We start from the raw sequence: 27,401 nt of genomic DNA, 5'->3' as shown, positions 1-27,401 counted from the left end.
AATGTAATTTGTTGTTTTTCTATTAACGTTACACTCATTGTGTGCCCAACCCAGAAACTTGTTGGTGTAATGGCAATGATCAAGTACCACTTGATCATTGTCGGAAAAATCATTCTCGCATATCCAACAAATTGTAGCATCTTCCCGTTCCTGGTCTGTTATACCAGTGAAAGTGTAATATTTCCTTTTTTCTACGTAAATTTGTCTCGCTAACGATTCAAGGGAGCTAATTAGCTCTTCCATCACATTCGGTCCTCTTTTAAGCTCAAACTTTAACAGGTCTTTTTTCCCAAATTCGATTACTGCTAACGCGTAGCCGCACGGTTGATGGATTTCAATTGTTTGCGTGCTAGATTTTCGCGGATCAGGTTGCGGTCCGTATACTGGTAAGAGCAGTGACTCCAAATCAAAGTAGATTACTCTGGGTACGTACCAACGAGCTGTTAAGTTTTTGAACTTGTGGTCATCTTTTCCCGGCTTGGGCATTGTTATGACGACATCTTCGTCTTGGTAGCACAGTTCTTGATGTCTTCTCAAAGTTTCGAATGAAGCGCATGTGTGGAAACATTTGCGACAAATCTCAGATTGAAATCGGTGCACTTTGTGCCGCACGTACTCGACCAGTTTCTGGAGATCACTTATCAACACATAGTGATATTTTGATCCATCTGTCAGCAGCAACAAGTCCACAATCAGGCTAGTAGTGAATCTGCTCGATACTCTTATGGGCAACAATTCGCCATCGTTGTACCTGAACAGAAAAATAATTTTTATACCTAGGTTTGAAATGAAATAAAAAGGGTGTTTGAATAGGTGAAGAACATTATTGAAGGAATTTTAAAATTTTTAGAAGGAAATTAGAATTTGCTTACCGGAAGACGTTGATTTGACAATTGTTCAACTTTTCAAATCTGTCCATATCCATCAGACCCATTGGCATTTCGTATTCCCCATTGATTTTCACAATTCCTTCTTTGTCGAGATTGTAGGTTGAGACTTTGTTTTTCTCCAGCCACCGTCTAGATGTGGGGTAGAGGGCCGGCTCATTCACATTGTGATATGCGGCAACAAAGGAGTAGAGAAAGCAACGGTCATCATCTTTAGTGTTGATATTTGTGAGCAGAGTAGATGCTGCGCTGAGTGCATCAGGTAGCTCGAGGTAGGATCCTGCTCTTATTGGTGAGAAGGCCGCGAAACTGATTTGCAATTTTTCAATTCTGTCAATAATCCATCCGCTACCATGAGAAGAGAACGAATTGACTTGGTTGACCATATGTTCAATCAGTTCCAAGAATTGAACCCCAGCTATTCCCTCGAAGTACACTGTCAATGTCTTAGTGTTCAGAAACAGCATGGTCCTTTCGAAGTTTCCACTGTCCCCGTCTTGCACAGTGGGAATTTTGATCATTCCCACTTCCACATGGAATTGCACCTTGTTCGGACCCTCTTTGACCCTTTCCAGTATAAGAGCATCTATTTCCTCCTTGTTTTGCATCATGACTTGAAGCAAATCCATTTCTTTTTCACCAACTTTGAGATCGTATCGACGCAATTTGCCTCTGAACGCGCTTTCCGTTGGGGCAGCGGAAGACGTCGTCTCAATGCCGTCCCAAACAGGCAATGCGTGCTTCTTCAGCAAGTGTTGTCCATAGCTTTCCGCGGTGAGAAATATTGTATGGCAATAGATACAATGACTATTCGAAGTCATGTCATGTACCAGCTCGACGTGCTCTCGGGCTTCCGACAAACTCTCTAATGACTCTAGACACTCATCGCAAACAGTTTGAGGAGGAGGGGGAGGAAGGATCTTGTGAACTTTTTGCTCATGTCTTCTCAAGTTCCTTTTAGAGCTCAGTATTTTTCCGCACTGCTGGCAAGGAACAGGTGTCGCGATAGAAGTAGAGTTCGGCATTGTTTGTTGAAGTTACTGAAGTAATTCAGGAAAATTTCAAGAAAATTTAGGAGAATTTCAAGTAGAACTGGTTATGGAAAAGCAAAAGCGAGAAGTGACTAGCACCAAAAAACTTTGCGGGTAAGGGCAAGTAGAAGCCATTAACGAGAGTTATACTTCGCCGTCTTGGCAATAAGTCTTTTCCTTTCCAAAAACAGGGTTTATTCTAGCTTTAAGCTCTATATGTCTCATCACTCTGCTCAAGTGGAGGGGTTTTGTATACTAGAAACTGATTCATTTACAGCCTCAAACTTTTGCTGTTAATTTTAAGGGTTAGCGATAAAATTTTGGCTTTTTTTAGGCGACTGGTTTAGACTTTCAATTAACATTTCAGCACTAAATTACAAAATTTAATGCTTAGAATGATTCAGATAGAGCCTAAAACTTTTTCTGACTAATTTTAACCGTGAAACAGTAATTTCCTAATGATTTCAAGCCCACTTCTTGGTTTGCGTAAATAGGTATAATAAAAAGTAGATTTATGAGATAAAAGTATTCAGAAAGTAAAGCCCTCAACTAACTAATTAAGTTGAAAAAATAGTAAACTTAAAAAATGAAAATTTTGCAAATTTGACACCTTGATAGTTACCGATGCATGATAAGCATAGATTGTCATTTGAATGTGTAAAAGATATCGGAATCAAAGTTTCCTTCATGTCATTCGGTGTCCCGTGAAACATTTCATATCATGTCCTTCGAAATATTAAGGCATGGCCGTTTGGTTTAAGGGGCAATAGCTAACCCGGCGTTGCTCGTCGCTACGCTCCTCGGGAACGCCTCCCGTTCTGTAATTTCAAGTGAAATTTTTTTTTTTTCAAAATAAAGGAAAACCTCAAACTTTTTATGTTGTGAAAAAAGGAAAAGTAATGTTTAAAAAAGTGTCTTTTAAATCTATCAACAAAAAAACCAGTAAGTTTTGTGGGACCTCGAGCACAGTTCTACTGGTCAAGTTCGAAATTTAAAAAACATAATTTTTTAACTTCTTTTTTCCTTCATTTTTAGCTTGAATTATTCGTTCGTTTTAAATTCAAGTGAATGTGGTTTGAAATTTTTAGGAGCTATCTGATACGTAATTAGGACAAGCGTAGAAATTCAAAAAAAAAAAAAACAATTATAGCCCAATCAATGAGAGTAGACGCCTGAAAAGTTGTGATTTTTTGAGAAAATCTGATTTTTGTGAAAATATTGAAAAAAAAAAATTGGGAAAAATTTTTTTTTCTCTCCAAATCCATTGAAACTACCCTCAATCAATTTGCCATGAATTTCTGAGCAGGGTTAAGGGTCATGTTCATTTTTCGAAAAAAAAACATAATTTTTTTTTTTTTTTCACATTTTTACCAATAAATTGTCCGTTTTTCACCCAAAACATGTATATGAATGTAATATAATGCAGATTTATGGCTTAAAACACTCTCTGTTACTTTGCGTAAGACCTGGCTAACCCCACCGGGCACAAAGTATGATGAGAGAGAGAGGACAGAGAGTGTTTGATAAAAAAGCCAAATAAATATGGTTGGACTACCAACAAGAAAATGTTGGACCCTTCCATATTTATCTTTCTTTTGAAAAGAAAGCAATATCCCGAAAAGGATATTCCAAATGGGGTTCACTAGTGAGCAAGTGTATTTTTATCTCTCTCTCTCTCTCTCTCTCTCTCTCATTCTTTCTCAAAAAACAATTTTAGCGTAAAATTATTCTCGATTTCTGATTTTTTTCTAGTTTTTCTCTAAGATTTTGCTGAAAACTTTACGGGGCAAACTTTAATTGATCTATTAAGCAAAATAAAAACTGAGACAAAAAATATACACACAGTAATGTTAAAACAGCTTAGAAGTCAAATCAAACAAAAATGAAAATATAAAACCTTGGAATAATATTTGAAACAAAAGAAGAAAAGTTTTTTGTTTAAGTTATTAGAAACCTCGAAACTGTAGTTTTCTCTTTTTTGGCGCATAGCAAGCTGCATTTGGAGGAGTGCCTTGAATGAGATCTGGGGTGACTAGATCAATTGTCTCCGCACTAGATGAAACCCGAGCATCCGAATAGGAAGTTGATTGTTCTGGAGTTGAAACTGGTCCCCTAACAAACGACTCGGGAGACATTGCTGTCGGAATATCCCAGTACGCTTCGCGCTCTGCATAGTCACGAATACATCCCTCCTGATTTTCATACAACGGCATTGACTCGCAGTCATACGCGAAGAGAATTTTTCTTGGAGACTGCTCGAGCGAGGTTGTGTCGTTTATCTCCGTCTTTTCTAATGCCGGATAGCTCTCGTGAATAGTGCAACTCTCGTACATTCGTTTTCGATTCTGTCTAAGTAGATCGATGTGATCAAGGAGGTAGTTTGGTAGCATGATATGACTTTTTGTAGTCCATTCCTCGTTTTGATTCTCGTCGTTTTTTCGGGGAGCCAAGTCATTGAACGGACTTGCTGTAGACGGAGAGACTCTCTCTTTCTGTTGATGGATGACTGCAATCGACTCTCTCGTGTATGTTTGGTAGATAATGGTTCTTTCTCGATCAGACACTGAGATTATTTGTAAAGGACTAGTCATGACTTGAAGAGGTTTAAAGTTTTGTTAAAATGAAATGACTGAACTACCGAAATGAAATTGAGAGAATGAAAAGTATGAAAAGTTTATTAATGAAAATGAGATCAGGAAAGGGGTGGCATAGTTCAATTAGGTCAAAGCTAATAATTTTTTAGGCGAGGCTATCAAATTTTATTCATTCTTTTAAGCATGACGCCTGAGGTCATGTTAGGAATGAATGTGAAAACCCGATTTTTTAGATTTATGTGACAGCTTTATTATAGTGGCTACGGGCGAAAGCACTCAAAATCAAGTTTTCATGATAGTTTGCCAGACATTCATTGTTATGCTGTTAGAAATTCATTACCATGATTCATAACAGTCATTAAAATAACCGTCACAATAAATAACACTAGAAGATTTTTAGAGTATAGCCGGGGGAAAAAGTAACTAAATACCCATATAAAAGAGGTTTATCGTTAAAGAAATTATATCCTTGGTGATTAAGTCTTATCAATATGGCTTAGGGCGCTCGTAAACTTTATCACCTAAATTTTTACTTTGGGAGCGCATGATCTGTCTCGTATACTGTGATCAGTCATTCTTCAACGTTCCACACTAAACACCAGTTGGTTGTTATTCATTTATAATGTACGCTTCTCTTGACACGGATGTAGACTATTTCGATGATTTTAGGGATATATCTTCGAATGATAAACGTTTAGTTAGAGTCGGTGCAAAAACATTCGCACAGACCGGTACTTACATAACTATCAAATTGTACAAAAAAGACGAAGAGGGAACTTTTAAGTATCGACAAGGAATAACTTTGTCAACTGGTGAATTCGAGTCCTTGGCGGACAATTACACAAAAATTAAAAGGTTGACGAAAGCAAAAAACTGCGACGTGACTGAAAAACTTAGAAAAAAGCGAAACAAATCTAAAAAATCTTCATGCTCTGAAAAGGAATGCGAAAGTGAAAACGATGATAACTGTCGGGTTGTGTAACATTATCAACTCGTTATTCGATTGAAACTTCAAAGCAATGGTTGAAGCAATGTATGAGCAATCCCCTGATTATTTCAAACAATTCCGTAAAAATTACAAATTTTTCATCCTGAATCATGAACCCAACTTTTCAGGCTTCGCTTCAAAAGCAAATTTTGCAGTATCCTCCCATTCGAATAAATTAGATTTTTGCAACCATTCGATTGACAACGAAAAACATTATCATGTGCTGGTCGAATTTACGAAAGAGTCTACCGATTTACTTAACAAGATGACTTCAAAAGCCTTCGTTGTTCCTTGTCTTCTCTCTACATTCAAATATTTAATTTTGGGTTGCTCCAACTATGAATTGTCTGGCCCTCTGATGGAAAAACTGAAAATAGCTGTGAATTATAACTCTATCAACAACTTAGATGTTAGTGGTGTTCCAGTTCGCAGACGATTGCCTCAAGTTTGCTTCGGCTCGCAGACTAAATCTGTTCAAACTCAAACTGACCTGATTACTAACGTAACAATTGAACGCTTTACTAATATTTTGAATGGTGAAAACGCTGCTGAGTTTTCTAAAATAATTGACATCATTTTAAGTGGGTATGGTTGTATGGAAATTGATTCAAACACTTTGTTTGTGAAATTTATCATGGAGAAGAAATTCAAGTTTTAAATATTGGTTTTCTTTCGCTCTTGTATACTACAAGAAAAAAAAAATTGTTACTACACAAGCGGGAGGCGTTCCCGAGGAGCGTAGCGACGAGCAACGCCGGGTTAGCTATTGCCCCTTAAACCAAACGGCCATGCCTTAATAATTCGAAGGACTTGATATGAAACTTTTCGCGGTTCACATAAACTTGCAGAAAAAAACTTTGTTGTTAATAAGAATGAATTGAAAAAAAAAAAAACGAATTTATAAATTTTACAAAAACATCAATAAATTAATTTAGAATAACATATGTTTGGCAAATCTTATCAAATCATGATCATTAAGTTTGAAACCTATTGGAAATTTGTTTGTAATTATAACATGAGCAACATAAATACAATAAAGTCCGCATAACACTGAATCAGCTGATTGTATTGGTTTTTTCAACAGTAGCTGATTTCCCTCGTGAATTGTTCGTCGCATATTCTTGTACACGAGGGGATAATCACATAATCGTTTACCTAGAGGATCTGCGAAGAATATCTGTCCTCCAGCTTGAGCAAAAAGCAACCAGTGGGTTCCAGGTTGATCCGATGGTGAGGCATTCATAATCATGAACGTATTATCGTTTTTCAGTACTGAAGAGCATGGCAAATCTGCCGGAAAAACACCTCTAAAGCGATGTTTCAAATGTTTACAACGGTTAATAATTTCTACTAGTTGAAGATTATCCATGTCTATCTTAGGTCATAAGAGTGTTTTTGGTAATTTTTCTATCTGAACGCACATAAACTGTTGATGCACGCTCTCCCATAAACAATAACTCGACGTTATTAGCGAGACCTGCGTCAAACTTGAGTTCGAGCGAAATAGTGCAATTGGTCAATTCAGGATGAATAAAATCGTGTGAAGCCTCCTGAGTAGACGTGAGATCAAAAGCCATAATATAATGATTATCATAATTAGCGAGACTGATTCCATGACTAGTGTTTAAAACAAAATCAAGAGCCTCAAGCGTATTGTAATAAATTCTTTTATTGTCTGATGTTGAGATGGGAGTTCCGGCAATGGGTAGACCGTTTCTGTAAACAATGATCTCATTCAACCCAAATTTCTGGTAATGAAAAGGGTTTGTTCTATTAGTACCCAAATATGCTTCGTTTATGCTCATTGCTACTATCATTCTTCGAACAGGTTCTTTTGCAAAAACATCCTCTTGTCGCCAGCTTTGTACTCCTGCAGTTGCGAGAAACGTTTTTGGTACTACTTCGATGTAATTGTAAATTGCCGGGTTCTTCAACAAAGTTTTTTCTATTGATGAGAGAACATAGTCAGTCACAGTCATCTTTCTGACATAGAGGTTAGCTTCGATTATTTGGACCTTGTAGTGTTTAGCTGCATCTTCAGATATGACAACAAAATCATTAGGAGAACGTCTAAGAGACAATCTTATTGTCACACCGCTAAGTAGATGCTTGTCACACGACAAAAAATCGCAAGCAATTTTACCAAATAGCTTCAGCTCGCTCGAGGCCGCAACGAGACCTTTACGCTCCGTAACATCATCAGCTCTCCTTCCACCACCGTCAATGGCTGATGGATTTTCTTCATAATAATAACCTTGACAAGCCAACCATGTTTTCTTGGCATCATTACCGTATGAAAACTCGGTCTCAATAAAGCTTTTATGGGCAAAATTAGCATTGGTAGTTGATATTTTTTCACCATTCAGAGACAGTGTACACTCAGAAAATAATGAAGATAAAGGATTGTTAACAAAATACGGCGGGCGTATCTCTGTTTGCCGCCTCTGTAGCATGTGTTCGAAGCACGTTTCCATTGCTTCGAACAATTCGTGCAACTATTTCCAAACGAGTACGTTGAAGATCGATGAAATTATTTCTGTCGCCGAGTACTTCAAACTCTAGCATAGGACCATCAGGGGAGTAGGAAGGTCCAATTTTTTGGGTGAATGCATTTTCAAAAGTGACAAGCAAAGGCGGTTTCTCAAATAAGTCCAAGGAGCTGTGAGTTGCTTCACTCGGGATTAAATTAGAAATCATTTTTAACCCTTGTAAAGAAATCGGAGCGACTTCTCTGTGCAGTTCGTTTTCTGGGAATGACGCGTCTCGTTTTTCGTTTAAACGCCGTCGTTCTTTTCGGATGACTTTTCCGAGATCTACTTCCTCCTCCTACTTGCTTTTTGATTGTTTTTCTAACGGTGCTTTTGAGTGCCTGCTTAGGACTTTTTCTTTTTGTTGCAACTTCTATCAGTTCTGGAGCTGCCTGAAGAAGTAGTTCTTTTCCGATTTTTTTAGCCGCGGGTATCACAAATTTTCGAGCCAGTGGAAGTGCGACTCTTCCTATTCCCAAGGCTAATGCACCGAAGCCACTGCCTCGTTGTCTATAATGCCCCGAGAAATGTGGTAGGTTTGCTTGGTTGTGGTAATATGAATCCATTTTGATCAATTGCTAAACTTTTGAAATTTCAAAGTCAGAACAACTTTTCCCCCTCCAGCGAAAGGAACAAGTCCTCCAGTTTCTGTGCGCAAGTTCACAGAAATATTGGAAATATTATTGACCAAAAGTTTTTTAAAATCCAAATTACTAAACACTTTACGATGATTCGGTTCAATTGTACATGCGTAACCGTTTTTCACTCGACGATTTGTATCAATGACTCGTAAAAGGGGTGCTTTTGTGTCTCCGACTATTTGATAATGAATTATGTCCAGATAAATAAACATAAGCTGAGTACCAGCGCATACATCAACGGGATAGTCAGCAATAAGATCTTGGGTAGAGAATGTGCTATGTTTCGTGCTTCCTTGTTTGTAACCTATATGATAACCAGTTCCATCTCTGACGCCTTTGAATCCAAGTAGACTAGGAATTTGCGGGCTTGAAAAAGTTATACCTTCCCAATAATGCAGCCATAAGGAAAGATGTTTGGTTATTGGATCTATTACGTAATCCAATTTCTCTAATTCTGTCTTTCGACGAATCTCGTCCAGTATTTGATCAATGCTCGTATATTCTCCTTTTGTTAATTTTGCTGTTTCTCCAAGGTAAGGTCTGGAGATCTTGTCTTTCTCAACTTTCATGCTTGCTATAACCCGATCTTTTTTGTAGTACACAATGTTGTTGTCAGTTACGTTGTTTATCTGAGTAGGGAAGGTAATTTCTGTAACTGCTACTCTCCATTCACCTTGCAAATTTATTTCTTCACTCAGGAGATTTTTGAAGTTGGCCAGAGTGTTATCCTTAAAAACGTTCATTGATGCAGATGAAACTAGGGTAATTGTGAAGGAAGGGGGAACATTATGGGTGAAAAGACTGTCGGAAGTGCCCTCAGTCATGATTGTCCTTCTCCAGAACGCGAATCAGTTCAGACTCGTAAAATTTTCCCTCAATCGGTTCTCTGTTAGAATCAATCAAATTGTATGTTGGGGGATTTCGTGTTGGTATGTCAAAAACTTCAAACACTTCATCGGTGAACGATTGTTTGTAACCCTTGCGAAAACGTATGTCTACTTTGGCAAGTCTAACATAATCACCAACATAAAGCTTTGGACGTCGAACTAACTTCAAAGACTGTTCTGCTCTTAATGAAATCAGGCGAGGAACATCTTTTTTAGTTACTTTATTTGGTGCAAGATTTGTGACACGATTTGTTCTCGAATTAATTGCATTGACAAAATCTTGCAATTTGTCAATGTATGAGTAAGTCCATTTATCCTCCAAGTACTTATAAATAAGATTTTTCAAGGAACGGATATTTCTCTCAGCGAATGCGGACTTTTTCTCGCTCTCTGTGCTATATGTGTTTATGCCTTTCTTTTTACATAATGCTTCGAAGGACCCTTTAAACTCTGTGCCCTTGTCCACCCATACTTTTTCCGGTTGTTTTGTCGTTATCATTAGTTTGAACGCTTCTGCTGTTGTAGTAGCATACTTTGATTTCAAGGGTTGCACTCTGAGATAGCGGGACATGCAGTCAACTGCAACAAGCAGATACTTAACATCATGGTTGTACTGGGCAAGTTTATCAACAAAGGCCAGATCTAATGACCAGATTTCGTCGATATCGTAAACTATGACCTTGAGTCGCGGCGTTTTTCGGATCACAGTTCGATATTTTGTGTAAGCAGGTTCAGTATGAAGGAAATGTTTAACTTTCTTTCGCGACAAATTGCTTGCTTTTATCAAGTTGTTCACACTACCAAATAACGCGGGACCTTTGTCACTGTATTTAGTTTTCAACAATTTTTCTTCAATCTTGGTAATTTTCCCATTGTTTTGTTTGCGCCTTCGTCTTTTCTGACGTTGGAGAATCTGAATCGTTATGGGGCGTTCCGTATGAGTCAGAGCCTTCTTCTGACTCTTTTTCACGTTTTTGGTTTTGGGTTTTTCTATTACCGCTGAGACTTTTTCGTTTGTGTTTTTTACTTCTCTTAAGGTTTGCACTACTTTTTTCCTGCCAAGTGGGCGATGTTGAGCGGGTTCTTGAGGGTCCGGGTTCTCGTTTCTCTTGAGCGTTAAAAGACGCTGACTGAACCGCGTGTTTGGCATTTCGATTTATTACCAGGTTTTCATTCAAGTTGAGAGCAGTTAAAATGTTAATGAACGCCGGATTGTGTAGTTTTTTCGTTGGTTGTTGTATGTCGTATAAAAATATTGTAGCTTTAAGTCCTGTTGGTACTTTATCTACATATATCACCTCATTGTCATGGTTTATGGTTACTCTTTCTGAATTTTCTATAATTTCAAGTACGGTTTTTGCTCTAACAAATTTTTTGTCTTCTAAAACTTGTAACTGTCCTAAAATGCTTTCGGTCTGTCTATTGTGTTTCTCTTCTAGTTTTTCGTCTTTAACACGTTCGACCGGTACTTCTTCATCGTCCGTTAACAGTTTAAGCTGTTCTTGTTGGGGCTCAACATTATCCGTAAATGTTTCCTTCGTTGCAGTAGTCTTACTAGTTTGTGGAGGTAATTGGGGTCTAAGCCGGTTAAGATAGGACAGTTGAGCATTTTTATGTTTAATATTATTATCATGAAGAACACGTGCAGCATGTGGCTGCTCTTTAACATATAAATGTTTCGGAATTAGAATGAATTCTTCAGCAGTCATCATTAAGTTGTGAGGTACTTGTAACAAAAATAAAGTATTTGTCGAACTAAATGGAAGCCTTCTTTACTCAAAATAAACGCACGTTTTTTGACAACACTGGTTTTTGGAGTTAATAAGTATTTGTATGCTGTCTCGAATCGTTCGATGTTTGCGATTTTAACGGGTACGTTTCCATTGACTACATTGAGCAAACATTCACAAACAAGTGTTATGATCTCACGATTTGAAGTTTTTCTAATTAATCTTCTTAGCTGGTCAGGTTTCAGTTGTACCATATGCCGCAGAATAGATAAGTTTTTCTTTTTCATTTGTGATTGGAGTAGTTTCTGCTTCAGATAAGGGTAAATAAAAAACTGTTGGCCCAGGTGGTGTGATATTTGAACAATATCTCAAACAATCTGATGTACGGGGGTCCAAGTCGATTAGAAGATGTCCAAAAGAGTCTCTGGTAGCTAATTCGTAACAGTTTCTCAAAAATTTTGATACATTCAATTGTCTTCCTAATAGATCTAGTTGCTGAACGTCGCGAGGCGATTTGAACAGAATGATGTGTGAAGTGTTCAAATCAATCGTACGCGACCATCGACTTTGTTGAAACAAGTTATGCTTAACATATATTACATCTATCCCTCTATGTCTACCCGCTGTCGCTAACCTAACAAATTCCTTGTCATTATAGATGTCTTCACATGAATCATCGAAAACTAGAAGAACATTTTCTAATTTTCTCACAGATTCGAATCCGTCGAATTTCATGAACTCCATATTCACTTCGCGAGAAGACACTTTTTCTGAGAATGCAGGTTGCATCTCTTTGTAAAGATATAGAACGGTTCCAAATTTAGGGTAAAAAGTATTTCCCATCAGAAGTTTCAAAATTAACTCAGTTTTCCCGGATCCTGAAGGTCCCACTATCGCCATAAAAATTCTTGTCGAAGTATCAATCACTTTATTCATATTCTTGGGTTTGGTAGTACGTAACCAACCAAGCCTGATAAAATCGAGAACCAAACTGACGTTTCTTCGCAACTTAATTTAGTGAAAGAAAGTTTGAGAATGCAGAAAGTTAGTAAAATTAGAATTACTACCATTTGCGCAACAAAAACTACTTCAGACCTTGGCAAAGTTACATTGTTACAAAACTTCCATGATTTTTTTTCACTGTTTGTCTCGTTATAAACAAACTCTGTTACTAATGTTGCGTCAGGTTCATCTACTGCTGTTGTTGCTTCTGACATTTGAGAAACTATTTATTCTACAGACTGCGTTAGACTTTTTCTCTCTGCGAATGAAGCTTGTAAAAAATTAAATTACTTTTGAGAACAGTAAAAAATTTCATAACGTGTGAAATCTCTATCATTTATGTCATGCATTTCTAAAACAAAGTTTGCTGGGATATTTGCGGTTTTTTTGTAGTACATTATTTTCTTCACAGTATCCTCTTTCACAATCGTCTTAATCTCATCTGGCAATTCACTGCTGTTTAGATCCATCTGAACTCCTGGCTGACGTTTGGGTACTAAGACTAGTTCGGGAAGACATACTCCTCGCTTGCTGGCTAACATTTCTGATAAACTTGAATCTCTGGAAGTATACAAATTGATCAATAACTGGAAAAAACCTCTTCAACGTAGACAACTCTTCTTCGGAAATTATTATTTGCTCCTTCCTCTGAACAATTTGGCCACTGCAATCAATACGCTCTATTCTCGTTAATGAAATTTTAATATCACCCTCTGGAGTCATCCACGCACAAAGCATTGAATTTTGTGATAGGTATGTCTCCACTTTCGCTGATCTCTCGCTGATGTTCATTTTTCAACCAATCATAAAAAACCTTGGTTTTCTTCAAGGCACAATGATTCCTGGAGTTGTAATGTGGAATATGTTTATTGCAACTTGGATAATTTTTAAAATATAAGTTTTCAACCCGAGGACAGCCCAAATCATCTAGGTTTTCAATCTTTCGGTCCAAGTACTTGGCCAAAAATTCTGTCTTTTCTTTTCCTTTAGCGTAAAAAACGGCACCAGGATTTCTCAGCACAAAACTCTGAAGTATTTGATTCAAGTTTATATAAAGATAATCACCGTTTTCCCAATGGAGACCGTGTAAATAATTAGTTAACCAGTTGTAAGCTTTTTGTTCAAGCTTTGGTAGTATATTGAAATTCACTGGAGGTAGGAAAATGAGTCGATCGCTGTAGTCTGAAGTTGTTATTGCTAATTCTTTAACCACAAAGGCGTTTTTCTTGTAACGAAAGCCTTCCACGTCAAGCACAACTGATCTCTCGCCTAGCATTCTAGTAAATGATAAACTTCTGGTTTTTTCAACTTAATGAAAAGGCAGAACGCTATTCCACTCAAATGTCCCAATAAGCTGTTGTTACAGTTCCAGGGCAACATGTAACAGTACGTGGGACCCTGTTGATAAAATTCGTGTATAAATCCGGCCGCATCGTGCAAAATAGCGTGCAATCGTAAAATTTTGGAATTTTTCAAATATTTGTCCAAGGAAGAGTTATCAATACCAATCAAGCCACCATAAGGTCTCAACTTAATTAAAATGTCGTAGTTAAGGTTATCAGAACTAACAAAAAACAGAGAACATGCAGCTAGAAAATAGTTGCGTCGGTTAGAATTATCAGGATAAGTTTGTTTCAAAGACGTATAAATTTCGTGAATTATTTTCAAATCAATAGGAGTTACTCTGCTTTTTTGCAATTTCATTATTTATTTTTTCCAACACCTCTCCAACCTGCTGAATTTCAAGCCAGTGGAAATAAAAGTGACCTTGCAAATACCATTTAGACTCATTAAGATAACGGTGGTAAATAATTAAATAAACCACCGGAAGTTTTTTGTATTTTGATAGCTTGTTGAAACATAGACGGATTTTTCTCTCCAAGTCTTTATCAACCCATAATGAGTTAAAGTCAAACGAATAGTCGAAAACGTTTTCATAATCAGCAATATTCAAATCGCTCACAGTGCCATACTTTTGTTTTGTAGAAATGCACCAAGAGATTTGTTGAAGCTCACTCAAATAAAATTGTTCTTTGAAAATCAACTCGTATTCTTTCTTTGAAATTTCCTTTGCCCTTTCGAGGAAGACGACGTAGCGTTCATTACATAATTTGAAAAATGAGTTTTTTTCTGCGGTTGAAAACACTCTTAATTGTAAATGTTCATTATCAATATCTTCAGTACACCAAGTTCCCTCTAATTTCATTTTTCTTATTTCAAAATTTGACAATTTTATCATTTGGTATATTTTGCCCAGAAACGGCCGCCGCCTTTTGAGAGTAATTTCAATTTACTGCCTTTTCACCATAAAATTTAGGTCAAGTTAAGGAATTAGTTTACTGCTGCCAACAGTTAAGCTACGCTGCCAAAATGGCCGGCGAATTTTTATTATATACCATAAAAGTCAATTCCCCGTTCACTAACAAATTTCAACTAGGTCGAAAGTTCATTTACCCTAAACAAGCATAACAATTAATATGATTCATATAATTAATCAGGACCAATAATTAGGACCCCAAAATTTGGAATTAGAAAGATTTTTGTATCGTGTCCCTTGTTGTTAAGCTAAACTTAGCAAGATCCTAAGTAGGGGGTCTTCTGCTTTTTGGGTGGAAAATCTCTTTCGTTTACAAAATCCTAGGATGAGGGTCCTCCAAAAAATTAAGGACCCCTTTCCTAGGATTTTGCTTTACGTGAGGACCCCCCCCCCCTTAGGAAGGACCCCCCCCTTAGGATCCGGGACACGATACAATACTACTGCAGTAATAACATTAAAAAAATTGATGAAATAAAACATAATGAAATTTTTTTTCTAAAATTTGAAATTTTTTAAATAAAAACCATCTACCCACACGCCACTTAAAGTATAAAAGGATAAATTTCGCTTCTTGTAACAAATGAATTATGGCAAATAAGCTTCTTTCAACCAATTTGGAACGATTTCTACGACGGATTAACTCTCCGCTTACGCGTTAATAGTGCGAAATATATCGCGCGTTAATTGTTCCAAATTGGCCAAAATGGAAAACTTTAAACCCCCGTAACTTTACGAAAAATGATCACAGGTGAAATATCTTTTCAAATTTGAGCTCAGGACAACATTACCTTTCGAATGATATAAAAAATTCCGTCAAAAATGGCTAGTTAATAAGTCGAAATTTGTCTGAAGAAAAAAACCCACCCGAGCACAAATATTCCGTTACTTTCGAATCGAAAGTCGGAACAACAAGGATAGCCGGTTGCTGTCCAATTACAGCAAAATGTTCCGACCCTATTAAAAAACTACAAACAAAAAACTACAAAATTTCAAATATGTGTCATTTTTTGTACGTGGTGAGGTGAGAAAATTACACACACGCGTACAAACTTAGTATATTAGGCATAATCGACAACAGAAACGAACATGCAAAAAGAATCGAATATGGCAAATTTTGAGCCCCTTATAATTGCTAATAAAAAGTTACGAAAAAGACTATGTCTCACCTGACTACCTTCACATACCGTATATCGAAGCACTCAAAAAACGCATCGATTTTTGATGTTTTACACTGTTGATTTTTGATTTCCAAGAGTCTTGCTTAAATTATGGTTGCGACTATTAAAGTAATATTTGTTAACGGTGTTGTTTTTCGTCAAACAATTTTAACGGATATATCACAACCCTGTTAGTGTAACACATTTTTTTGTTATATGCTTTCCAATTCATACGATATTCAATCCAAATTCACCATTTTGTGGCAGCACTACACTAAATCAACGCACAACGCAGGGTTACAATTCCGCTCCGCTTGTTTATGTAATGATTGAGTATAACTTGTTAGATAAGATTTTTTAAGTCATTTTTGTCCAAAAAATTTGCGAAGCTTGCGGGAAAATTTACAATGAACCAACTTCAAAATCAAAGAGTGGTACAACTGATTATATAATAATAAATAAGCAACGGTCATTTTTGAAGCAAATAGTTTCTAGTTTGTAAGGGTTAAATTTGCAACGCTTAATCTTACTCCCAAAGTTTCGAAGGTTTAAAAACAATTCCTAATGAGGAATGTGGCGTTGCGGCTTTCAGGTAGTGATGGTGCCCAGCAATCATATGATTGCTGGTTCGAATCGCACGTGCGCTGCAATTTGCAAGGTGAGGTCAGGCAAGTAAGTCATAGCTTAATGGGGGCTGACTATCGCGCTCTTGTCAACTTAATAATTAACCTCCTGATTAGGCCTCCGCCGGGCTGGTTGACCAAAAAACAGTAAACAATTCTAATCTCAAGAAACGTGGATTTTAGAATTGGGCAATTTTTTTTGAAAAAAAAAACAATATTTTTGTTTGATTTTTAAAAAGCGAATGCCTTGAAACTATACAATGCAGTTTCATAGAAATTATAATAAATGTATTTATAGATGCAGCTATAAACTATAAATGCATTTATAGAAACTATAAACGTGCAGTTTCGTTTATATAGTCGATTGTTTATAATTGTAAACTTTACTAGACATGATTTACTAACCAAGAGGTTATAATTTATTAAACAAGAGCTAATATGAAAATAACATGTTCTGCAGAAAAAAATAGCCGGAACAAACAGTGCTTCAATTTGATACCAGCAGTCCCTGAATTATGATTAAATTCCTACCTGACGTGCTCTATAGCTGCCTGTGGGTGTGTCTCTATATTGAGTAAGTCAGGATGCTGCACTCTGATTCTGATGCCCATCAGTTGGTCTCTCAGTTTAGAGATGATCTTCTCAAGGTCATCACTGAACTTGCGGATGTTTTCGTCTTTTTTCGCCTCACAGTACAGAATGGTCGACTGAAATTCGAAAAAGTTTACTATCCTACCAAACAAAACACATTTTGGATCAAAAAATTCAAAGAGATTTCAAAAGCAAAAAAGATTTAAAAGTAAAATAGCAACTTTTTTTTAATGAAAGGTAACCAACGGCTTATCAGTACTTTCTTCTGATCATCTTATTACTGAGATGGCTTTTAGATTAAATTTTTTGAAAATGTTTCCAAAAAAGACATCTGAAACCTAAAATATCATCATTGTTTTTGCTACTCAACTAGGTAGATTTTTACTATAGCTGAAATATCAACTGCGAAAAAATGCAGCTAAGCTAAAATTGTTCCGTCTCTCGGAAGAAAAACAGGAACAGCTTAAAACTCTCCTTGTTTTTCGTCGTACCTTCAAACTCTGGAAGCTGGGTCCCAAAGTCTGGAACAGAGCCTGATGTTCCGCATGTACAGGCACATCGAAATCCTTAATGAGAGTGAACAATCTGGTCACTATTCCGAACTCCTTCTCTAGAGCTGACATGTCAGACTGGATCTTCTGCAGGAAAGTTAGATGGTCCACGAATTCTTCCACGCTTTCTGGATAGTGGTCCAGTTTGTTGTTGGAGTTCTGGAGAGCAAAAAACATTTTGATTAAGGAGAATTGTGGTTTTAATTACGTTATTAGAATTTAGTCTCTTAAATTACCCCTCCAGAACAATTTACACATAAAACTAATATGGGGTCAAAGGTAAACTGACACTGAAGAGCAGTGAAATCAAATAAGACCTCAAACAACTCTCAACATAAATTTAAACTATTAAAACTAACAAAAAACGTTAGATTTGAGCAGTTTATAAAAATTAGAAAATGCGAGTTCTCCATTTTTCATACTTTTTTTTTAGTCCCAGGCTTATTTTACAAAGCGAGTTTTCTTACACACTTGGTTAATTACATAAGGCAAACGGATAAAAAATAACTCTATACCCTGACGATGCTCAGCAAGTCTTCGTCTCTTTGATTGGCCATTTTGGGTAGTTTCTGATACACTGAATTCAGCACTTTCATTGGATAAGGCAGACACACGTTCCTAAAAGATATTTTTTGTTTCAATTAAGACGTATCTATTGCTAACTTATTTCCTGAAAGATCTACTGGAAAACTATTTTTTATGATGCTGCTAGACGTCTTCATCTTCGAAAGTCGACCCCATACAAGTCACTCAATTGTCACTGATTAACTACAAAAAATTTATAAGGACGCCTTAGCGTAAATAAATACTATAATCGAGAAAATATATATTTTAAAAAACTGGGAAGATGAAAACGCACTGAAATTTATAAAGGTTTCTGAGGGTGGAGCTTTTGATACATATCCTTTTAAAATGTTTTGCCCGCGGAACTAGATCCGCCTCTGTGTTCTGTTTCGGTTTTTAAATATCTGTTTGAGAAGTTTTACTTGAAGTGTTCTGTGTCCACTTTGAGCATGCCCACTAGTTTCAACAGAGGCATCCCCTCCATCAACTTCCTCTGCTCAGTGTGGGTGGATAAGACATGGAAGAAGTCTTCAGGGAACCACTCCTTCTGCTTCATAGAGTAGTCCACATCCACTCGTCTGGATTTGTTCACCATGTCACAGAAAGTGTCGAATTGCTTTTAGAAACAACAAAAAATGTTAGATAAAATACTCTGAGAACACAATTTAAAAACCATTAGAAATGAACAACAATGATAGCGGAGTATTAGGAAACACAATTGTCAAAAATGAAAAAGAAGCCCTTAAATTTTTAAAAAACATTTAAAAAAACTTTGAGAAAAAAGTGGTTTCAAAAACATTTTGAGTAGCAGGAGTCCAATGTTTAATTTCAGATAAAGCCAGTCCAGAGAGTCCACCACAAAATTAAAAAGAACGAGGACAACAATAATTTAAAGCTTATTTTGTAAAAAAAAAATTACGAAATTAAATTCAGTTAACATTCATTCTGTTCCATAGAACCCAACACATAAATATAATTTATACATGCGAAATGATACCAACCAAAGCATATTCGTCAATTTCCTCGAAAAGATCGTTGAACAGCGTGATCAACTTGTCAATATTGCCCTGATACCAGTTGTCTAGTCCGAACACTAGATCCAAATCAGGCCACTGTCGCATATTCATCATAGCTAGGTCATCGTCGTCAAGGAACATCATAGGCGAAGGAGAGGGCGAGGGGGATCTGACACTTGCGACAAGCGACGAAGATGAGTTACCTACACAATATGATTTTAGAATTTCAACAGAGCAGTTTCTTTTGTGCAAAGTGTTTGGTTGAATTTTATTTACACGCGAAAAGTCACAAATTGATGGCCGAAAAAAACTTGAATTTGAAAAATAAAAAATCATATTTCCAGAAACATTTTTTTCTAATCCTCTTATCAATGCTAGTTAATATCGATACCCATTTGAAAGCTCATAATTAAAGTTGGTCACAATGATTTTGAGATGAACAAATTATCGATAAAGTTTGAATACAAATCTAGCTGAAACAGCTAATTAAAAAATCCTTAACAACTGCACACACTATCCATCTTTTAAGTTCACTTGGCGGGGTTCCAAAGATTGTAACGTGTGCAACCAACTTTGACCCGGCAAAAAGAGTGCATGAACGATGTAAGCGCCATGTTGCCGCAATTGAAAACTAGAGAAAGTTTCATTCAGGCTCAAAGAGCGTCTTAAAGCGAGCGACAAGAACAATCGACGCGTTCTACTCGTATGCAATTTCAAATGAGAAGCAACCAAAACTTTGTTAATAAACTGGAAATTCCGAAAACTAGCAATAAAAGCAACTTTTTTAAGTAAAACTATTTTATGCACAAGCAAGTTAATTATAAAAACATTTTTTTTAAATTGCCCAAAAACATTGTTTTAGCAGCTTGCAAAAAGTACGGATTGACTTGACCACAGTTGATCGGGAAATGTTAGGGGAAAAATCGAGAAAATAGAAATGACAATGAATAAGAACAGCCCCGGTCTATGGTTGCCCTTTCTGTGAAAGGTTTTTAGAAACCATCAGCATGACTTATTCAACTTTGCTGTTCTACCCCTTGCAGTTCAGTCAACAAATCATCTGACCCGACCGAGACTATCATAGTCCACCGTATATCCCTCGACTCATCTCCCTGGACTCATAGATTGTCAAATTTGACCTACTTCAATCCCAGAGCTCAGTCTCTTACTAAGCTCAAGTTCCAGTTCTTCATGACTGAGACTAAAAAAGCCACTGGCTTAAATAATTTGGTTTTTAAGGAGTCGTACGTACGCATGACTATCTATGATTCTGGGTAGCCTACTGCTGCAAAATGCACATAACGAAACAAGATGTACGAGACTAAGCGCAACAGCGATCGCTGGAATACGCGAAGCCAAATGGAATGCAATATTATTGTGCAATGTCTGTGCTGATCCAAACAAACTCATTGCTAAACCAGCGCCGAAAAAACAACTAGCAGATCTAAATGCAAAACGTCAAAAAAAATGAATAAACTCTACAAATTTCAAGTTTGCTATGAACAAAATTTTCGGCGAACCATAAACCATCATCCCCAAAACACAGAAGATCCAACCACTACGCATTGATCGCAAAAAAAAACTTGAAACACCGAAAACTATTTTCGAGGGAATATGAACTCGCAACAATTGCAAACGGTACGGACAAAAACAATATTACAGAAAAAGCTATCATGAGCTTACCTTCGAACTCCAGCAAACAATCCCAATATCCTTTTATTCAATGTACGAAACATCGTGGACTTTGATAGAAGAGCTGATCTCTCAAACACTTTATAAACGTTACCAATAAGTTTGATTTACTTTGCTTAAGAAAAAAAAGCTCACCACTCACCAAATGTTAGGATAATGCAGCACTCCTCCTGCCAAAATTTGAAATACGTAGAGCTGATCGAACATTTGAAAAAGGCAGAAGTTAACATGGTGAGTGTTAATAGGTGTAAGAAAGAAGAAACTCCAGCAAAAACTCACGTTTAACAGACAAACTGCTTAAAACTGCCCAGCTGAATTACAAAGCGCAGCTGAGCTACAAAGAATCTGATAAACTGAAATTGATTGCGAAGCAATTCTCTTAGTGAATTTTTCTTAAAATATTCTTTATTATTGTTATGATGGTTAATATTATGATATTAAGATTATTATAATTAGTTTCAATTCGATTTTTATCATGATTAGTTTTGGAGCGATTATTATTCTTTTTATAGGTAGTAATATGATCAATATAATTATGATTATGTGAATGATGACTACAATGACAATTATGATTTTTGATATTACGACCATTATTATGATTAATTTTCCGACGATTTGAAAAACGCGAGGGAACTTTGTATTCGGGTGTATTCTTGTTTTTTTTTTCCTTTTTTTCCACGCAAAATCAGGTACCAGAAATAAACATCAGAATATTGGGACGAGTGATATATCATATTGAAGCCCTTTCAATCGTGATTTGAAAATTTCAGAAAACGTTTTCTCAGTGTCGAGAAAAACCGGTTTGAAACTTTTAATTTTTGGTCCAAATTCGAGCGAGTAAAGAGCAAAAAAACTACACACTACGCAAAAAAACTAGACTAACTTGAAACAACAATTACCACGCAGAAAAAAAAACAACATTAATTTGAAAAAAGTTGTCCCAGTGTAATTTGAAAAACAAAAATCGTAGATTCAGAAAAAATACTTGCACAGTGACCGGATATCCTTGTTTTTTCTTGTTTTTCAAGTAAAATCAGCTACAACAAATAATAATCAGAGAGTTGAGTAGAAAAAATTAGTTTTTCTCGACTTAAGTTAGTTTTTTGTATTATACTCCTTTCTGGAAACAAAAACGGCAAAAATTCAAAAAACTGCACATAAATTTTGAATTTTTTCAAAATTTTTTGTTTGTTTTTCTTGTCAATTTTCTAAAAAAAACTGCTCTCCAATTGGCCTAATTTACTATGCTTGTAGAATATGCTAAAGTTACATTTTTTTCTCAGATCTTTTTATCACCACATATTTTTATCATAGTTTTTTTTAACTATCTGTAATTTGATAAAACTATGTATCACTTTGAAAAACGTTTTTTTTTTAAATTATCTGAAAGGCATTGCCGTCCTGCACTCAAGTTGAAAAAAAAATCCAAAATCTTATAGGTTTTTGAATATGGTCAATTTGGCTAATTTGTGACCATTATTGCGCTATAAATTTTGTCCTATTTAAGCATCAGCGGCTATTGAATCTGGTTCATAAATCGCTCCAAAATGACTTGAGGCAAGCGAATTGAACATTTTACGAGTGTGCTGGATGCCACCTTTTTATGTTGTATTTTTAACTTCGTGTGTGGCGGGAAGATATTCAGAATTGAGACAAAACTTAAAATAGCGGACAAATTAACTTCACCGTTCTGCCTGAGCTAGCTGATCAACGTTTAGGCTGAAAGCCGGGCTAACTTCTCAATACGTATGAACAGGTGAGTTTTTCAGAGCAATTTCGATGCTCGCAAAAAAATTTTCAGGCTAGCTTCGGAAAACATGACCAAAAATAAACAAATATCACTCTTAAGTTCGTTGACAACAAGATCTTTTGAAACCATGATATTTCACCAAATTAAACAAACTAGAAAAATTGGATCAAAACGTATTTGTTCACCTCTTAATGAAGCTTAAACACTTAAAGTAAAAGTCAAGGATCTCCTACATAAGTTGATTTCTCAGCAAAAATACAACACAGAAAAAAAACGATATCTAACAAAATCTAAGCCAACATTATGAGAGCGTTTGCATGAAATGATTTTTAAATAGAGCTATTTTGTGAAAGGCAATTACGGAAAATTGCAACATGCATTAACTTTAGAGTGCGGTCAAAAATTAGACAACCTTCGTTTTACACTGGTCAAAAAGAACACAAATAAATATATATCAAATCAGAAAGGAGGTGAAGTCGCAATTGTACCATCGTTCATTTGTACCAAACCAAAAAAAATCAATCCCATTAGTCCCAAAGTTATTCAACTCAGTTTCTGATTGTTAGAATTTTGAGCCAACGATTTATTAAACGAAATGTCGATTGTTCAAACAGCATAAAACTAAACAGCAGAATAGCGACCGCCGCATTCGAGCCAACATGTTGCGAGCTTGCCAATAGAGAGTAGGACTTTATACAAAATTTAGAGCCAGTTATTGACGCAAAGCGGCGACAAGCGCGTAGCGCCCACCGACGACCTTAAGCCGAGAGTTTAAAAATTGTTTTAAAAACCAAGAGTTTCAAAAGTTTTTTGGTACAAATGCGATTGATTTTTTTTTGGTTCCAAATAATGAGACTGATGTTTCATTTTGGTACAATTTAATACCCACCGAAAGGAGATAATATAACCAAACGTACGCAAGAAAAATAAATCATAACTTATTTCGTATGTTCAATTTCTTATATCTTTTCTGATTAGTTAATAAGCTGTTAGTCTACTTCATGACCTGTCTATTCTTGCCACGCAACCAATACCACTAATTTTGATGCAATTAAAGCAACAAAAACTGAATAAAAACTTCTTAGTCGCGCTTTTACTGTCTCAAATTAGCCAAGTTTGCTATTTACAAACCGCCAATACTATAAAAATTGGTGGCGTCCCTCATCATGGAGGTACCAAAAGATGGAATTTATTTTCATTTAATTTCAGCCAATCAGAATTGAGTATTCAATACTCTCAAAGAAATCGGGAAAATCTCAAAGAAAGCGAAAAAACCAGGCCCTTTAATGACCAATTAGAAAAAAACTGATTTTTTTTTCAATCATTGAGAAATCCAAGTCCATACTGAAAAAAACTTGAACCGATTTTTAAAAATGAAAAAATAATTGTATAGCTGCAAGATTTATACATCAAAAGTTCTGTTGATAATGATTTAGGTTTTGTGCAAAAGTCATTTAGCCAATAGGAACGTCTAACGATTCTGATTGGTTAAAAGTTTTCTATCATTCGATCTTATCCATCTTGAGAATATTCCCAATAAAAATTTATCACCGTTGAAATATCGTTTCGATATGATCTCAAGTCATAAATACCTTGCAGGTTAGGAAAAATTGTGTTCAAAGGTGGCCAGGCCAGTTGAAAAAGTAAACTCGTTTGAAGAAGACCACACCGAGCACAAAAACTGAAGCAAAAAACTTGCAATAAGTCAGTAGTTACATTTATATTTTCTCTCAAAGTTCGCTCTTCTTCAATTAAAGCACTGTATAGTTAGATAGGTCGGCACAGAATTCTCAAAAAAACTTTCAAAACCAGAAAGCTACCCTAAACATAATTAACGGCCGCCGGAACACTCAGAGCTTCGCCCGAGGCCCCAAAAGACTATGATAGCAGCAGATTTGGCAGAACTCGTCTAGTAGAGCAAAATATTTGTTCGATAATTTCAACATACGGCAGTAGTACCCATTTTCCTAAAAAATCCTTAAGGACAACCCCGATAATATAATGAGTAGTGAAACTTTATTTCTCAGAAATGCAAAATACGCATATATGCACTAATCTACCATCTACTAGAATATATTGCTCTAACTCTCAGAGTTACAAAACAGCAGATTCTCTCGGTTCTACTAGTCTACTATACTGCTTCCTGGGACTGATATTTTAGCAGACCAATCTGTTAGCGTAAAAAATGAAAAAATAGTATTTTAGCATGCCAACGTAATAAAACTAACGCATAATTGATTGAGAGACATAACAAGACGCTCAGTCTTGGGTCAAGTTTCCCTTATTGGGACAATTATTTCTTGATTTCTCAACAAAAAAATCAACTTCAAAAACAGACTAGTCTAAATTATCGGCAAAACACAGATTTACGCGCACAATAACAATCATACCGAATGTGAGCGCAATCGGTCGCTACTTAACAATACCGCGGCTGAAGTTAGTGTTTTGAGTGGCTAATTGTTTGGAGTCTGCTGAAAAAACCGAACTGCTAAAATACCAAGTACCCTGCTTGCTGAAATTGCACTGCCCTATTACCGAACTGGTTCTATATAGCAGCAGATTTCTTTGCGGCGTAGCGTCGCCCTGAGACCAACAATCTTGTTTTTTTTTGTAAGGTGCTAAGGATTTTAGCAGACCGGTTTTTTAGCAGACAGGTTTTTTAAGGTTTTGAAGTTGATAGTTTTGTTGACAAATCGCGAGATAATTGTCTCAATTGGGGAAGATTGGCCCCAGACGGAGCGTCTTTTTGAGTCTGTCAATCATTCATCCATCACTTTGTTAAGTTTGTCTGCTAAAAGACTCATTTTTCACTTTTTATGCTAAAAGATTTGTCTGCTAAACGATCGGTCCCCATTTTGTAACCAATTTTTTGCGATTTTAAGACAACGGTACACAGAAATTCTCTAATTGTATTTCTGAGGGTTACATATCATTATTTAGACAACCGCGTATTCAGACTTGTCAGTATTTAGACAAATACTGTTTCAACCAATCAGAATCGAGACAAAGAAGAAATTAATACGCGTATGAATACGCGGCTGTCTAAATACAGGCTGCACTCTATTTCTGAGAAATACAATTTGGCCAATTCAATACACATGTTCTAACTTTCATTTGTCGCCTTAACGTCATGCACCCAACTGCTTCATTTACTGTTTAATTTTCCTGCTTATTGCATCGCACGTGCTGTGGTTCTTCTCTTGGCGGGCATTCATTTGTATCAAAACGAAAACTGAGTCCCATTTGTGCAAAAAAATCAATCGACGTTTGTGCCGAAAATATTCAATTAGCCAAAGACTGCTAAGCCGACTATTTTAAACTCTTGGTTGAATCGAGTTGAATGATTTAGGTATACATGAGACTGATTGATCATTTTGTAATCATACAGGGCAATAGCTGTTGACAAATGTTCAGCCAACTTTCAGGAAAAAAATGGACCTTTATTTTATAGCATGGTTAGTTTTATTACTTTTGGTCGCTTATAAATTTTATAATGTAGCTATACTTTATCTTAATTTTTTTTCACCTGCACCATTACCTGCTCCGCTCACAGACAGATACTGCCCGTATGCTTTAAACAAAATCGGAGGAATTGATGATCGTTGTTTTGATTACACCGGTCAAAAAATGAGCTTTCTAAATGCCATGGATTACTGCAAAAAACGGTTAGCTTTTTTTTACTTCTAAAATCAATTTCAAAGAAAATATTTTTTAAGGTTTAAATTCAAACTCTGTTGATGAAAATCATATCTTATTTTATTAAGGCAGCACAACTAAGAGCAAAGTAGTCACTTTGAATTCGAACTATGAATTCTGTAGTTAAACATCACAAAGCCTCCACTAAAAAATTCAATCGCTATTTCGAAAAATGTTTTAGCCATGCAGAAGTATTCACGCCCAGAGACGTTTATGAATTGAACAGTGTCATTAGTTATTTCACTGCACATGTTGAACAACTTAACAATTTCTGGACAGGTTATGCTCTTGTCGAAACAAAAATTAAATGGACAGATATAGAACTGGAGGAAGCATCATGGAAAAACGTAAGAACCTCGGAGCCTATGCCTTCAAACTTTTGGATCAATTTTCAACCAACCATCGACTATCTTGAGCAATCATGCACATATGTCTCACTTACACTAAGAAGTGTCATTAAAACGCATTGTCACGACCTTACTCTAACCATTCTTTGTGAGAAAAAACATCATTAGAGACTGAGTGCTAGGTAAATGAAACGCAGGACTTTAAGACGACATGATATTAAGACGAAAAATGAGAGTTATTACATTTGAAATAAGCGGTTTGAATTTGAGCGGTTTATATTTCTCAGAATTACAATTAGCGTCGTTTTAAAGTCCCATCAAAAACGGTTATGGTCTTCACAGCTGTCGTCTTAATTGCCGGCCTAGAGACTCATTCTAAACTATAAATGTCGTGTGTAGTTCTAAACTCGAACTATTACTGGTAACTGATTTTGCGCGGAGAAAAAGGAAACTAAAACACACGTGACTATATATATAGTGGTGGTTCTTTTCATTCTTATTTATCAAACAATTGATGATAAAGACACGTTGAATCATTTTCTAAATTAATATTTGCATCAAACTAACGACAATTTTGTTTTTGTTCTGACCATTTGAAAAATGCAGAGGAACTTTATAGTCACGTGTGTTTTAGTTTCCTTTTTCTCCGCGCAAAATCAGGTACCAGTAATAGTTCGAGTTATATACTTTTTCTACAACAAACATCGCTTTTCTGCAAAAAACTAGGCTTAGCTTTTATGTAGAGAAAACTCCTGACACCTGCTTTTTAAATTGAATTCTTTATCACAGACTCAGCATAGTTAGTTCTA

The 27,401-nt window shown here is 36.1% G+C and overlaps 1 protein-coding gene across 4 annotated transcripts in view; it reads right to left on the bottom strand.

The window, feature by feature from the left end:
* LOC134855667 (dynein axonemal heavy chain 6-like) overlaps positions 1 to 27,401 on the bottom strand; it is a 125,384-nt gene that overhangs the window by 85,303 nt on the left and 12,680 nt on the right. For all 4 annotated transcript variants that reach the window (XM_063872235.1, XM_063872238.1, XM_063872237.1 and 1 more), the window contains exons 7-11: positions 19,093 to 19,310; positions 18,514 to 18,707; positions 18,043 to 18,145; positions 17,468 to 17,686; positions 16,917 to 17,092 (exon numbers count right to left, since the gene is read on the bottom strand). In XM_063872235.1, the coding sequence (XP_063728305.1) occupies positions 16,917 to 17,092; positions 17,468 to 17,686; positions 18,043 to 18,145; positions 18,514 to 18,707; positions 19,093 to 19,310 (910 nt within the window). The remainder of the gene's footprint in view (positions 1 to 16,916; positions 17,093 to 17,467; positions 17,687 to 18,042; positions 18,146 to 18,513; positions 18,708 to 19,092; positions 19,311 to 27,401) is intronic.

This window comes from Symsagittifera roscoffensis, chromosome 10 (genome assembly GCF_963678635.1).
Source record: "Symsagittifera roscoffensis chromosome 10, txSymRosc1.1, whole genome shotgun sequence".
Classification (NCBI taxonomy): Eukaryota; Metazoa; Xenacoelomorpha; order Acoela; family Convolutidae; genus Symsagittifera; species Symsagittifera roscoffensis.
This window is presented reverse-complemented; position numbering and strand designations above follow the sequence as displayed.